Raw genomic sequence first — 14,187 nt, 5'->3', positions numbered from 1 at the left:
AGCCAGAGGACAGAGAAAAATGTAAAAAATAGGGAATACAGCATAAAATAACTACACTCTCATGATCATGATCCTGCGTCATCAAGAAAAAATTAAGTTATATTTAGAATCCTTTGTTAAGGAAGGCAGGAATGGGTATAAAACATTTCAGAAATATCACCATCAAAAATGGTGAAAACATACGGTTTTAGCATTTGAAGGAAACAAAATTATGTTTGACAAATATCTCCTGCTGCCTAGCTCCCCATTTTGCTGGAATAAAAGCAGCATTATGATAATGGCTTTCCCAGTGTTCAGACACAGTGTCAGCTCCCTCTCTGCCTTTCTTTTTCACCTCAAACTCCTGCCTCAGCTGGAACGTTCTTTCCCTTCATAATTGCTTAGCAGGGTCCTTCTCCTTCTTTTAAGGCTGAGCTGAAATTCCACTTTCTCAGAAAAGTTTTCTCAGATCATCCAAGGACTATTTCTCCCTTTCCTTTTCACCCACAGATGTTTTCTGTGGTGAATTTCTGGATTCCATTGCCTGGACCCCAGGCTGCTTTGTATTATCATTTCCATCATGACCCTTCCTTCTTTCTTGTTCCTGGAGGGCAGGGTCAGCACTGCATTTATATCGATGTCTATCTGCCGAGCCTGGTACTCAGTACATGCTACTGAACTGATCTGCCCAGATGATGTTGAGAGTCAATGGGGGAAAATGGGAGGGTGGCTGGCAGAGGTGGTACTTTCCCTCCTGGATGTTACACAGCCCAAGAGCCTGGCATGGCACCCATGCTGGCTCTTCTTCCTCAGGGCCTTTGTATGTCTGTTCCTGTCTCCTGGGAAGCTCCTCCTCTGATGAATGCCTTCTCACCGTCCTTTAGGATTCAGCTCAAATACTACTTGGTGAGGGACAGTCTATCTTTACCTATAAGACCAAGTCTATCTATTATATGTTCAGAGCTCCCTATACTTTTTCTTCAACTCACTTAGGACAATTTGTAATTATTTATGGCTTGGTGTCTCTCTCCTACTCGACTGCAAGCCCTAGGAGGGCAGGAATGGTGTCGGTCTTGTCCACACTGCATCCCCAGTGCCTAACACAGGCCTGACAGGGAAGAATGGCCATTCAATACAGGAAGGAAGGAAGGAAGGAAGGAAGGAAGGAAGGAAGGAAGGAAGGAAGGAAGGAAGGAAGGAAGGAAGGAGACAGAGAGAGAAAGGAAGAAAGAAAGAAAGAGAGACAGAGAGAGAGAGAGATGGAGGGACGGAGGGAGAGAAAGAAAGAAAGAAGGAAGGAAAGAAGGAAGGAAGGAAAGAAAGAAAGAAAGGAAAAGAAAGAAAAGAAAAGAATAAAATTGAGGAGAATCTCATTTTGAAAAGCAGCATAACAGCAGCAAATAAAAAGAGAATTTAGAGTTGTTATTGAAGGTCTCAGAATCCCCAGACATGGGCCTAGAAGGAACTCAGTTTAAGAGAGTACTACTAGGAAAACCCACAGACCTTCCTCGGAGACACCCAAATGCTTTAAGGGAGCGAGAAACACAATCAAATGTATTTGGCAGCTAAAAAATGGAATTGAGATGAGCTATGATATTCTTCAAATAAAAGAATACTCACAAAGGATGATAAATAGAAAAAATGGAATTTAACTGCAGCCTGTGGGATTTAGATAGATAAATAAAGTTTGACAATGAAGGCTGGTATGGCCTGGAAAAGATAACTAAATTGGAAAAAAGTGTGAATGAGATTCTCTCACAGGTTTTATTAGTGCCCCTTCCAGTTCAGATTCTATTGTTACCTGGCATTTCTTTTGCCAGGCTGGAAAAAAAAGAATATAACAATATTATAACAATCACAATGAAAATGTTTAAAGGAAGAAACCCCACAAGTTTATCATCTTGAATATTAATTACTTTCCCTTTTTCGTTTCCTTTCATTCTTTCTCTGTATTACAATGGACTACGCTTTGTTTACTGTTTGCTCTATTGTTTAGAAAGTAAGCATCTCATTATACATTTTACTGATTATTATTTAGCAACATTTAACACATTTAAAAATGTAATATGTCTATTTACACCAGTGAAATGTAATTGTGAATGAAAAATTTTATTTTCTTTTATGGAAGACAAAGAATATAGCACTAATGTTTTGGCAGGTTTTTATAGAATTAAGCAATGGAATGGTTATTCTTCCTGAAAAAATAGCTAAGGTCAGCATTTGGAGTGTAAAGTAAAACATTGGCTTTTTGGACTAGATTATTCTGCAGTGAAAAGGTCACATTGTGTGTCTGGGCCAGGAGCACTTACTGGCTGGTTGGACACGCTTTAGGCCAGAGATCCCCAACCTTTTCGGCACCAGGGACTGGTTCTGTGGAAGATGATTTTTCCACGAACTGGGGTGGGAGGGGGGATGGTTTGGGGATGGAACTGTTCCACCTCAGATCATCAGGCATTAGATTCTCATAAGGAGCATGCAACCTAGATTCCTTGCATGTACAATTCACAATAAGGTTCTCGCTCCTAAAGCCCCAGTTGATCTGACAGGAGGTGGGGCTCAGACAGTAATGCTTGCCCACTGCTCACCTTCCACTGTGCGGCCCAGTTCCTACCAGGCCACATACTGGTACTGGTCTGCAGTCTGGGGGTTGGGGATCCCTACTTTAGGCAACAGACCACTTGCAGGAAGACCAAAGATGGAAGAGGATATTTTTAGCTCCATAATGTCTGCCTACCTCACCACCGTATTTCCAGAGTCTAGTACAATGCCTGGCCCAAAGCAGGAGTTCAAAAAATGTTTACTGAATGAATCAATGAATAAGCAAAGACTGAGTAGGGATTGTGCAGTAGACTGTGTTACAGCCATGCTAGTGCATAGGTGGAACAACCTAGCATACATGAGTTGTGCTCTGTTGTTTGCAAAGATGGTGTTACTAGTCCAGCAAAGCTAAAATGTTTAATTGAGTTAAATGTCAGTCAGTGCTGTATTACTCAGAAGTCTTTGACTTCAGAACAAAGCTTTATTTCTTTCCCCTGTTGTCTATACAGGACTCGGTGTCTCCTAAAAGCAATCCAATAATAGAGTAGTAAATTTAAGAAGTATGATAAATCTCTACGGCTCCATTTTTAAAATTAGTCTTCCCAAATTATAGAACTCAACCCTGAGGAAACTATAGCAAAAATACCATCCTATAAGAAAATCACTGTTAGGATTAGAATGGGACATTTGATTTGTGCTTGATGGCAGGACAATGGGTTTTTCCTTTGTTTTCTTTTTAAGAATTTCATTAAGATTGTTATTATGTGCAATATATTTTTAATATGACAAAATATTGAGTTACTATTTCAGGACAGTGCGATGATTATCCTCACATGATTTTCATACTTCTTTTTTCTACTATTCTATATTTAAATTTTTTTCTGTATAAATTATAGAAAGATAAACTTCAGTAAAAAATTTATAAAAGCAAAATATGACTGGATATAGTGGCTCACACCTCTAATCCTAGCACTTTGGGAGGCCGAGGCTGGTAGATTGCCTGACGAGCTCAGGAGTTCGAGACCACCCTGGGCAACACGGTGAAAACCCGTCTCTACTAAAATACAAAAATTTAGCCGAGCATGGTGGCACATGCCTGGAGTCCCAGCTACTCGGGAGGTTGAGGCAGGAGAATCACTTGAACCTGGGAGGCGAGATCATGCCGCTGCACTCCAGCCTGGGCGACAAAGTGAGACTCCATCTCAAAAAAAAGAAAATGCCACCTAGTCATAGTTATTGTATCCTCCATGTTCCCATTGCATTTTTGCATTTCTAGTATAGCACTTTCATTTTAATGCTTTTTAAGTACCAAGGTCCGTCTTACCCATATCCTGTACTTATATACTGAGACGTGACTTGTAAGTTCAAGGTCACTGGAAGTCATGGGAAAGGTGAGTGTCCAGCTTGCCTTCTAGCTTTGCAAAGGGAAGTGCTACTCATCCACTATGCTCTAGGCTCCTCGGGAACAGAGATTTTTATCTCATACCCCTAACTCTTAGCACAGTGCTTTACATGTGAAAAGAAATTGTTGTAATAAATATTAATAGATGTACCTAAAGAAACTGAGAAACAATATATGCAACACTTTTCTTCTAACACTAACAAACATCTAAGTTTGATTTGTTCTGCTGCATAGTGCAAAATGATTTAATTCATTTACTAGTGCTCTGCAGATCTCTTCCACTATATTAAAGTTGAACTCCTTTAGTCATCCATTCAGTCTTTAAACAAACGTTTATTGAAAATGTACTATGTGTCATATCCATCGTTAGCTGCTGGAGCTACAAAGATAGATAAGATAGTCTTGCCCTGGAGATGCTCATTATATGGGTGAGAGGCACTTATAAATACACACTGATAGTACAGCTTGTTAGTTCAATGATTGAGATATGCACATAAAACAATGAAGCTGGCCAAAACATCTATTTTTGTATTTTGGGGTTTATAGGAGAAGTTTCCCAGAGGAGGTGGCCTCTGAGCTGAGTATTAAAGAGCTGGCAATGAATTAGTCAGGCAAAGCATATTCCTGACAGAAGTCCAGTGTGAATAAAGGGACAAAGACAAGAATAGCACAGTGCACCACAGAGTTCAGCGTTGCTGGAGGGTAAAGCTGTGGCAGGGAGTGGTGAGCGATGAGGCCGAAGGGGAGGGCAGGAAGCAGGTCATGAGTGCATTGCTGGCTGCCTTACCAGCTTAGCTCTTCTCCCGTAGGCAGTGGGGAGCTGCAGAAGGGTTTTAAGCAGTGATGTTACTGGAGATTATTTTAGTGGCACTGGAGAGAATGAATTTGAGGGAGACAAAAATGTGAAAAAGTGTAACTTCTTAGGAGGCATTTGCATAAATGAGTAATAGACTTGTGTTTATATTTAATAATCATAGCTAACATCTACTTAGTACTTATATGACAGGTAGTAAGTTAGCATAATGCAATAGTCTTAATATTTCACACAATCTTATGAGTAAATATTAGTATTATTTTCATTTGAAATAATGAAACAGACATAAACAGTTAAGTAATTTGCCCAGGGCCAGTATCAACTCAGGCATTCTAGTAAGTCTTATGTTCCTTTTTTGAGGCAGGGTCTCATTCTGTTGCCCGCACTGGAGTTCAGTGGCATGATCTTGACTCACTGCAACCTCTGCCTCCCAGACTCAAGCAAGTCTCCTGCCTCAGCCTCCTGAGTAGCTGGGATTACAGGTGTGCACCACTGCTGCCCAGCTAATTTTTGTATTTTTAGTAGAGACGGGGTTTCACCATGTTGGCAGGCTGGTCTCTAACTCCTGACCTCAAATGATCCACCTGCCTTGGCCTCCCAAAGTGCTAGAATCACAGGTGTGAGCTACTACGCCCGGCCAAATCTTATGTTCTTAATCACTATCCTGTTTGCTTAATTTCTGTCTCCTGTATTAGAATGAAGCTCTATGCAGACAAGGACTATGTTGGTGGTGTTCTCCACTGTGCCAACACAACTATTTGTTGAATAAAATCAGTGAATAACTAAGTGGAAGAAATAGTGGAAGAAATTATGTACAGGTTTAAGAAATCGTCATGTACTGCTTAACTATGGAGACACTCTCTGAGAAATTCATTGCTAGGCAATTTCATGATTGTGTGAACGTCATAAAATGTACTCACACAGAACCTAGAGGATATAGTGCACTACACATATAGGCTATCTGTTATAACCTATTGCTCCTAGGCTACAAACCTGTAGAGCATGTTACTGTACTGAATACTGTAGGTAATTGTAACACAATGGTAAGTATTTGCATATCTAAACACAGTAAAGGTAATGTGTTGCCTTACGACGATGTTAGGTGTTATGACTGCTAGGATATGACTAGGTGATAGGAATTTTTCAGCTCTAGTGTAATCTTATGGGACCACCATTGTACATGCAGCCCATCATTGACCAAAATGACATATGACTGCAGTTGGATGCAATATTGGCATCCAATTATTTGACCAGCTTTGGTGATTGTTATGGACTGAATGCTTGTCTTCCCACAAAATTCGTATGTTGAAGCCCTAACAATCCCCAGAGAGGCCTCTAAGGAAGTACAGTGGTTAAGATTAAATGAGGGCATAAGGGTGGGCCCTAATCCAACAGGACTGGTGTCTTTCTAAGAAGGGAGGACCAGAACCTCTTGCTCTCTGTGGGCATGCACTGAGGAAAGGCCATGGAGAGAAGGCACCCATCTGCAAGCCAGGAAGAGCGTCCTTACCAGAAACTGAGTTGGCCAGAACCTTGGTCTTGGCTTTGAAGCCTCGAATTGTGAGAAAACAAATTTCTGTTGTTTAAGTCACCAGTCTATGCTATTTTGTGATGACAGCCTATGCAGACTAAGACAATGATTAATAGGATGAGGTGAATGCAAAGGAGAGCGTTCTAGCCTGGGTGACTAAAGGCACAAGTGATGCCACTTATTGGGGATAGAGGCCCATGAAGAGGAAGAGGAGAGATTTGCTGAGATTAAGGAACAACATTAACTATTCTGTACTTAGAGGTCACCTCACTCAAACATAGAAATATAGAAGTTAGGTATTTAAAACCATTTATTCAATAAATGTTTATACATCCCCTAGCCATGGTGGTCACTGTACTTGCCCTGATAATACAAAGTAAATAAGATTCATTCTCTGCCCTCAATGAACTTACAGTTCAGTGGGGAGAAATATTGTTCCCTTTTGTAAACCTAGCACTCTAGTGTGAAAAACCATTTTCCTCTTCCCCACTGCTAAAGACTTACAACTCGTAAGAAGTAAAAAGATAAAATCCCATATCATCACCTGTAACTGCAGAGTTGTTTAAGATTGGACAAGAGAAGGTATATAGAAATGTTCTGTCAAGCGCAATATGCATGTTAGCAATTACTGTAATTATAAAGCTACATCACTGACCTCCAGAAACTGGAGGTGAATCAGCCATGGGCAGCAATCAGAGGTGAAAAAGCTACCTTTGAACCCTGTGGGTGGCAGGCATTCCAGGATGGAGGAAGGAATAAGATGGGTGAAGCAGGGAAAGAACAGGCTTTGGGGTCCTACAGATGTAGTTCACATCACAATTCAGTCAGTTATTAGTTATGGAAAGTTGTACAAGTCATGTTATTGATCCGAGCTTTAGTTTCTTCAACTGTAAAATGGGGTTAATAACATCTACCCAGGAGGGTTGTTCTGAGTATGTAAAGGGCCTGGCATGGTGCCTGGAAGAACTGATAGTGCTCAATTAATGGTAACTGTGGCTTCTATTAATATCATTCTTCTACCTTCTAAGGGATTTGTTGGTGGTTAAGTTACTTGAAATGCAAGGAAGTAAGAAAAATGGAAGAGCTATTAAAGACCTGCTTTAAAAATTATTTTTTAATTAATTATTTATTTATTTTGAGACAGAGTCTTGGTCTGTCACCCAGGCTGGAGTACAGTGGTACAATCTTGGCTCACTGCAACCTCCGCCTCCTATCTCAGCAATTCTCCTGTCTCAGCCTCCCAATTAACTGGGATTACAGGTGTGTGCCACCACACCTGGCTAATTTTTGTATTTTTAGTAGAGATGAAGTTTCACCATGTTGGCCAGGCTGGTCACCAACTCCTGACCTCAGGTGATCCACCTACCTCGGCCTCCCAAAGTGCTGGGATTACAGGCGTGAGCCACCGTGCCCAGCCAAAAAAGTTATTTTTAAAGGCAAAGAAAAGCAGTTCAACCCAGCTTTCATCTCCTAACCTATGGTGCAAATGTATAACTCCTAAAGAAAATGACCACTATGTTATACGGCTTGCAGCCTGAGGACATCCACCTTCTTTATTATGTCTCATATTCTATCCTAAGCAGATCTACCAAACACTGTTAATAAGGGGTCTCTGAAAGCAATGCTTCTCAAACTTTAATGTCACATAGGAGCCACCTGGAGGCTTGCTAGAATGCAGATTTTCATTCAGTGGATTTAGGGTAAGGCATAAAATTCTGCATTTCTAATATGTTCCCAGGTGAGACGCATGCTGCTCTTTCATGGACCTTACTTTGAGGAAGTAGCAAGGCTATGAAAGGAAGTGGAAATATCTTCCTTGGCATAGTATTCTCTATAATGGCTTGCTTCTCTTTAGTGATCTACATAAAGACAAAGTAGCCATTAATAGAACACTAAAGGAACTTTTTTCAGACCACGTTTAGAAACTCTGAACAGGGATTCATTTCAGATCAATATCAACTTTTTGGAACAGCTTACTATGTACAAGGCACTGTGTAAGGTGCTGGGGATATAAGAGTTGATATGACAGTTCCTACTTCAAAACACTGCTCATTATGCCCTGTATATTGCTAACCTCCTGAGGACAGTCTTCTTGTCTCCCCTGTTGCCTAAAACTGTACAGATGTTTAAAAAATAGTAAATGAGGCTGGGTGCAGTGGCTCTCTATTAAAAATACAAAAATTAGCCAGGCTTGGTGCTGTACTCCTGTACTCACAGCTACTTGGGAGGCTGAGGCAGAAGAATTGCTTGAACCCAGGAGACAGAGGTTGCAGTGAGCCGAGATGGCGCCACTGCATTCCAGCCTGGAAACTCTGTCTCAAACAAACGAACAACAACAACAACAAAAAAAACAAACAAAAAAACCTAAACAAGTGAATGAATGAGTTCATAGGAGTTTCATTTAAAATATCTTCTGCCAGCATATGACAATGACACACTGCTCTGTGTCTTAACTATCACTTTTAAGAGGTGACTGAGTTAAAATGAGGCCAGTAGGGTGGGCCTAATCCAATCTGACTGGTGTCCCTGCTAGAAGAGAAAATTTGGTCACACAAGGAGACACCAGGGATGCATGCATACAGAGGAAATACCATGTCAGGACACAGAAGGTGGTGACTGCAAGCCAAGGAGAGATGCCTCAGAAGAAACCAAACCTGCCCAGACACCTTGATCTCAGACTGCTAGCCTCCAGATCTTTGACAAAATAAATTTCTGTGGTTTATGCCCCCCAATGCCCAGATCTAAGACCCTACTTCTCTAAGATACACAAAATATCAGCACAATTCTAAGAGTGGATAGATGAACCTCAAGTTGCAGTGGGAGCTATGAATGCAAGGATTAAGGTGAGATGGACTGAACAGGGTGAAACAGCAGCCGAAAATGGACTAAAATAGCTGCCATATATACATTTCTCTCCCTTTTCATCATACCAACACAAAGTCTAGGGCTGTTCTCTCAAATCTGAGACTGAAAGTAGCTTTTAGACCTTTTCCCCCCTCCCAGGCTACATTTTAATATTTAATATGATTTCAAAATATTGTGGCAGGAACAAGACCCCAGATTTGTTTGTATTCAAAGTTCTAAAGATTATTTATGATGTTAAAGTAGTGAGATTGAATTTTTCCTTTTCCTTCCTTCTTTCCTTCCTTCCTTCCTTCCATCCTTCTTTCCTTCCTTCCTTCCCTCCCTCCCCCCTTCCCTCCCTCCCTCCCATCCTCTCTCCCTCCCTCCCTTCCTTGCTTCCTTCCTTCCTTCCTTCCTTCCTTCCTTCCTTCCTTCCTTCCTTCCTTCCTTCCTTCCTTCTTTCCTTCCATCCTTTCTCTCTTTCTCGCTTTCTTTCTTTCTTTTTTGAGACAGGGTCTTGCTCTGTAATCCAGGCTACAGTTCAGTGGCATAATCATAGCTCACTGCAGCCTTGGGCTCAAATTATCATGGATTACATTTTTGACAAAAAAATTTATACAAAATGCAGTCAAATGAGAGTACTGCTAGCCACAAGGAAGCTAGATCTGAAGCCTGAATCTGAAGTCAAGGGATTGATTTTTTTGGTTTTTGTTTTTAATAAACATTCCAACTCATATCAGATGAGTGCCTCCTTCAGAGGAGTCATTCTGGAAAGTTCTACATTTATTCTAATTGTGTCCCTGTTTTCAAATTATGATGTCTGGAGTTGCTTTCAGGGTTTGTGAGATAGTCTTTTGAATGGTCTCAATGTTGATTCTTGAAAGTAGATTTGATTTTAAAAAACAGTCAAGGGTTCTGGGCGAAATCTGGTGAACTAGGGGGGCAGTCAAACTGTGTAATGCCAAGAAGAGTGACTCTATTGTACCCAGGCTGATTTTTCTTGAGTGAATTTATAGTCACCAGAAGGCACTTTCTGAAGACAAACTCAGACATGAAGTAAACAAGTTATAAGCATGACATCAAGCCTGAGTTTGGGGAGAGGGTTGGAGGATGGTGACTGCACTGAAGGAAACCCCACTCATTTGGGTATGCAAGTTTTCTAGGATCTCCTCTACCCAGAATATTTCTTCAGGTTCAGATCTATCCTATTTCACAGGACCACAGTTCCCAGAATTACAAGGATCCTACTGCCTTAGTCAACTTTTAACCCCCAATCTGAGTACTTCCCTCCCCCCTCAAAGACAGCGTCTTGTTCTTTTGTACAGTGGTGGGATTACAGCTCACTGCAGCTTTGAACTCTTGGGCTTAAGTAATCCTCCCGCCTGAGCTTCCCAAAGTGCTGGGATTACAAGCATGAGCCACCGCACCAGGCCCTGAACCTGAGTACTTGATATGTGTGCAGCCAATACCTGATGGGAAGTTAAATATGGGGAAGAATGTCTAAGGTGTTTGGGTTTAGTCTACATGATTCAAAAGGCAGAAGAGTTAGGAGGATTTGGAGACACAAATTTCTGCTCTATATGGGGAAGACATTGTCAGCCACTGGAGCTGTCCAGCAATGGGACTAGTTTGCTCTGTAAATAGCTTTCAGCCCTGGGAGTTTAAAGCAAAGACTGCTTGTATGGGAACCTGTAGAGGTGCCTCCTGTAATAGGTGGGGAGCTATGCAATGACCTTCAAAGGCTATCTCCGACCTACACAGTATCTGACACTTGGTAGGCGTTGGAAAAACACTGGTGGAATGGAATAAATAAGGAATATGTTGCATCTTGTGAGTCAAGTAGAGGGGAAGAGGCCTGGGGCTCAATCAGGAGCAAGAAGTGAGGTAGAAGTGAGATGAAAATAGCCAGGGAGCCAAGAGGTAGAGTCTTCCTTGGGTTTTTGGTACCATAGGAGAGAAATTGCTTTGGGTACCTAGAGCCTCACGTGGTTAGGAAAGGATAAAACCTTTGAAGGGGATAGGAGTTGGGGGAGAAGATAGACTCCTGCTCACCCTTCTTAAACTCCTCCAGTACCGTGTCCAGTCGGGTGTCATTGAAAACACAATGCAGGGGCCGGTTGTAGAAGCGGGTGACAGTGAGGAGCGGGGTGCAGTCGTCGGGGTCCACGAAGGCCAAGTCCTTGACAAATAAAATGTCCACAATGTTGTGCCGCTGGTCGCCCTCATACACTGGGATGCGAGTGTAGCCGCTGCGCAGGATCTCGGAGACAGTGGCGAAATCGAGCACTGCGTCTGAGCGCAGCATGAAGCAGTCTCCCAGGGGGGTCAGCACCTCCTCCACCACTTTGGTGCGCAGCTCCAGGGCACCCTGTATGATATTGAGCTCCTCCTTCACCAGGTCGCTGTAGGGGTCTGCGGCCCGCAACGTCTCCAGCAGCTTCTCCCGCGTGTAGAAGGTGCTTATCTCCTGGCGCAGCGCCCAGTCCAGCAGGCGGCCCAGCGGGTAGCACACGGGAAAGGCGGCTGCCATCAGAAGCCGGGTCAGGCACACGCTGTGCGAGGCGATGGCCAGCCCATGCCGCGAACACACTGAGTAGGGGCAGATTTCGGCGCCCAGGAATACCGCGCCGGTGCACACGAGCGCCGGCAGCCAAGGGAAGTGGATCCCCTCTTCGCTGTAGTCTTCCCCGGTGCCCCCGACGCCCGGCGGCAGCGAGGCGTACAGCCAGCCAGCCAGGGCCGCGTTGGCTCCGGCTTGGCCCAGGAGCAGGGTGCAGAGCAGATGGGTCCCCCTGCCGCGAACGGCCTGCACGCGGCGCGCCTGCTCCTGCTCGGCGGCCGAGCCGCTGTTCCGCAGCACCCGTAACTCCACCGGGTCCAGCGACAGCAGGCTCAGGCGCAGGCCGCTGAACAGGGCCGACAAGGCTAGCAGCAGGAGCGCCCCGAGCGCCCGCAGCCACGCAGGGGGCAGCAGGTCCCCGCCTGGGCCGTACAACCGCGGGCGGACGCGCAGCAGGAAGCCGCCGGCGGCACCGTGGTGGTGCCACGCGCGCCCATCCCAGGCGCAGAGCGAAAAGAGCTTCCCGCCACCGCCCGCGCCGCCCCGCTCCGCCTCGCCCTTGCGCAGCTCCCGCACTCGCACCTGGACCAGGGCCGAGCCTGCCACGCCCCCGGGACGCAAGGGCCCCAGGACTTCCACGTCCGATGCCCAGTCGCTCTGCTCCCGGCAGCGCTGCGGTCCCGGGGGGCGCGTGGGGACCGCGCTAGGGGCCACGCTGCTACCGCCCGGGGGCTCCTCGATGAACACGAGTCGCGGAGCCCAGTCGCCAGTGCCATTTTCCCCCGAGGAGAGGGTCGGTGAGGGCACCGGTGCGGCGGTCGCCGGCGGTCCTGGCTGGAAATAGACACGCAGGAGGAAGCTGGTGCCTTCGGCGGCGCGCAGGGTGCCCCCTTCCAGGGACACGCGGCCTCCAGCAGTGTCCTCTGGCCGCAGGCCCAGCAGCCAGGCGGCGGCGGCCGGGGGCCGAGGAGACAGGGAAAAGAAAAGCAGAAGCACAGCGCCTCGGCTGCAGCAGTCCCGGAGCCTGACACCCACCGCTGCTGCCGCCGCCGCGGCCGCCGCCATCCTGCAACCAGCGCTGCTGCACGTGATACTGCAGAAAGCTGAGCGAGAGCTGGAGGGAGGAGGAGCCGGAGCCGGGAACCCAGCCGCAGGCAGGTCACCACGTGTACGCCCACTGCGCGCGTGGGCTGGTGGCGGTGGGCATTCAGACTCCGCCTGGGCAGGGGGTCCCCGCGGGAGGCTGGAGGTGGCCAGGCATCACCACACTGTGCGTAGCCGATACACACTTCGGTATATCTGGGCTGCAGCCTGAAAAGTCTCGGCTTGCAAGACGGCCTCCTACTCCAAAAGTAAGGTGCCCCTCTGCGAACTCCTACCCGGCAGTAATTCCCTGCCGGCTTCACTGCTTCCCCATTGGCCCGGGAAATTTCCCAGCTTTTTGCTTCTCCTGCCACTTGCATTCCCCCTTCTGGTCAAAAGAATATTCTGGAGTCAAGTCTTGAATATGTGAAAACTTTTAGGCTCAACTCCAGCCGACCTTTCATTATTGTAAAAATTTCTGAATTATTTAAGTTCAATTCTTAGTTAAGATCCCAATGTCCATCAATATGAAACTGTTGAAATAAATGAAACCACTGTGCAATGGAATACTATATGGCAAGAAAAAATAATGAGGTGGATCCATTGTATATGTGATGTGGAAAAAAATCTCTGAAGTAATTGTAGAAACAAAGTAAGGTGCAGAACAGCAAGTATAATATGCTACCACTTGTGTTAAAATTATTTATGTATAAATTTGTACACACACATTTATATGAGATTTATTTATTTATTTATTTTGAGACGGAGTCTTGCTCTGTTACCCAGGGTGGAGTGCAGTGGCACAATCTTGGCTCACTGCAACCTCCACCTCCCGGGTTCAAGCGATTCTCCTATCTCAGCCTCCTGAGTAGCTGGGATTACAGGCGTGCGCCACCATGCCCAGCTAATTTTTGTATTTTTAGTAGAGATAGGGTCTCACCCTGTTGGCCAAGCTGGTCTCGAACCCCTGACTTCAGATGATCCATCTGCTTTGGCCTCCCAGAGTGTTGGGATTACAGGCGTGAGCCACCACGACCCGCCGGTTACATCTTTTATTTTATTTTATTTTATTTGTTTGTTTGTTTGTTTGTTTGTTTGTTTATTTATTTATTGTGAGACGAAGTTTCACTTTTGTTGCCCAGGCTGAAGTGCAGTGGCGGGATCTCGGCTCACTGCAACCTCCACCTTCCAGGTTCAAGCGATTCTCCTACCTCAGCCTCCAGTAGCTGGGATTACAGGCGCTTGCCACCATGCCTGGCTAATTTTTGTATTTTTTTTTTTTTTTGTAGAGATGGGATTTCACCACATTGGCCAGGCGGGTCTCGAACTCCTGACCTAAGGCGATCTGCGTGCCTCGGCCTCCCAAAGTGCTGGGATTACAGGTGTGAGCCACCGCGCCTGGTCGGTTACATCTTAATGATAGTACAATATCAAAA

At 45.1% G+C, this 14,187-nt stretch overlaps 1 protein-coding gene across 2 annotated transcripts in view; it reads right to left on the bottom strand.

Annotated features, from left to right (window-relative positions):
* The window catches only part of CNNM1 (cyclin and CBS domain divalent metal cation transport mediator 1), a 67,984-nt gene extending 54,968 nt beyond the window's left edge, over positions 1 to 13,016 (bottom strand). For both annotated transcript variants that reach the window (XM_050805707.1, XM_050805708.1), the window contains exon 1: positions 11,161 to 13,016. In XM_050805707.1, the coding sequence (XP_050661664.1) occupies positions 11,161 to 12,733 (1,573 nt within the window). In that variant the 5' untranslated portion in view covers positions 12,734 to 13,016. The remainder of the gene's footprint in view (positions 1 to 11,160) is intronic.
* Positions 13,017 to 14,187: the final 1,171 nt, after the last annotated feature.

The sequence above is a fragment of the Macaca thibetana genome, chromosome 9, assembly GCF_024542745.1.
Source record: "Macaca thibetana thibetana isolate TM-01 chromosome 9, ASM2454274v1, whole genome shotgun sequence".
NCBI classification, from domain to species: Eukaryota; Metazoa; Chordata; class Mammalia; order Primates; family Cercopithecidae; genus Macaca; species Macaca thibetana.
This window is presented reverse-complemented; position numbering and strand designations above follow the sequence as displayed.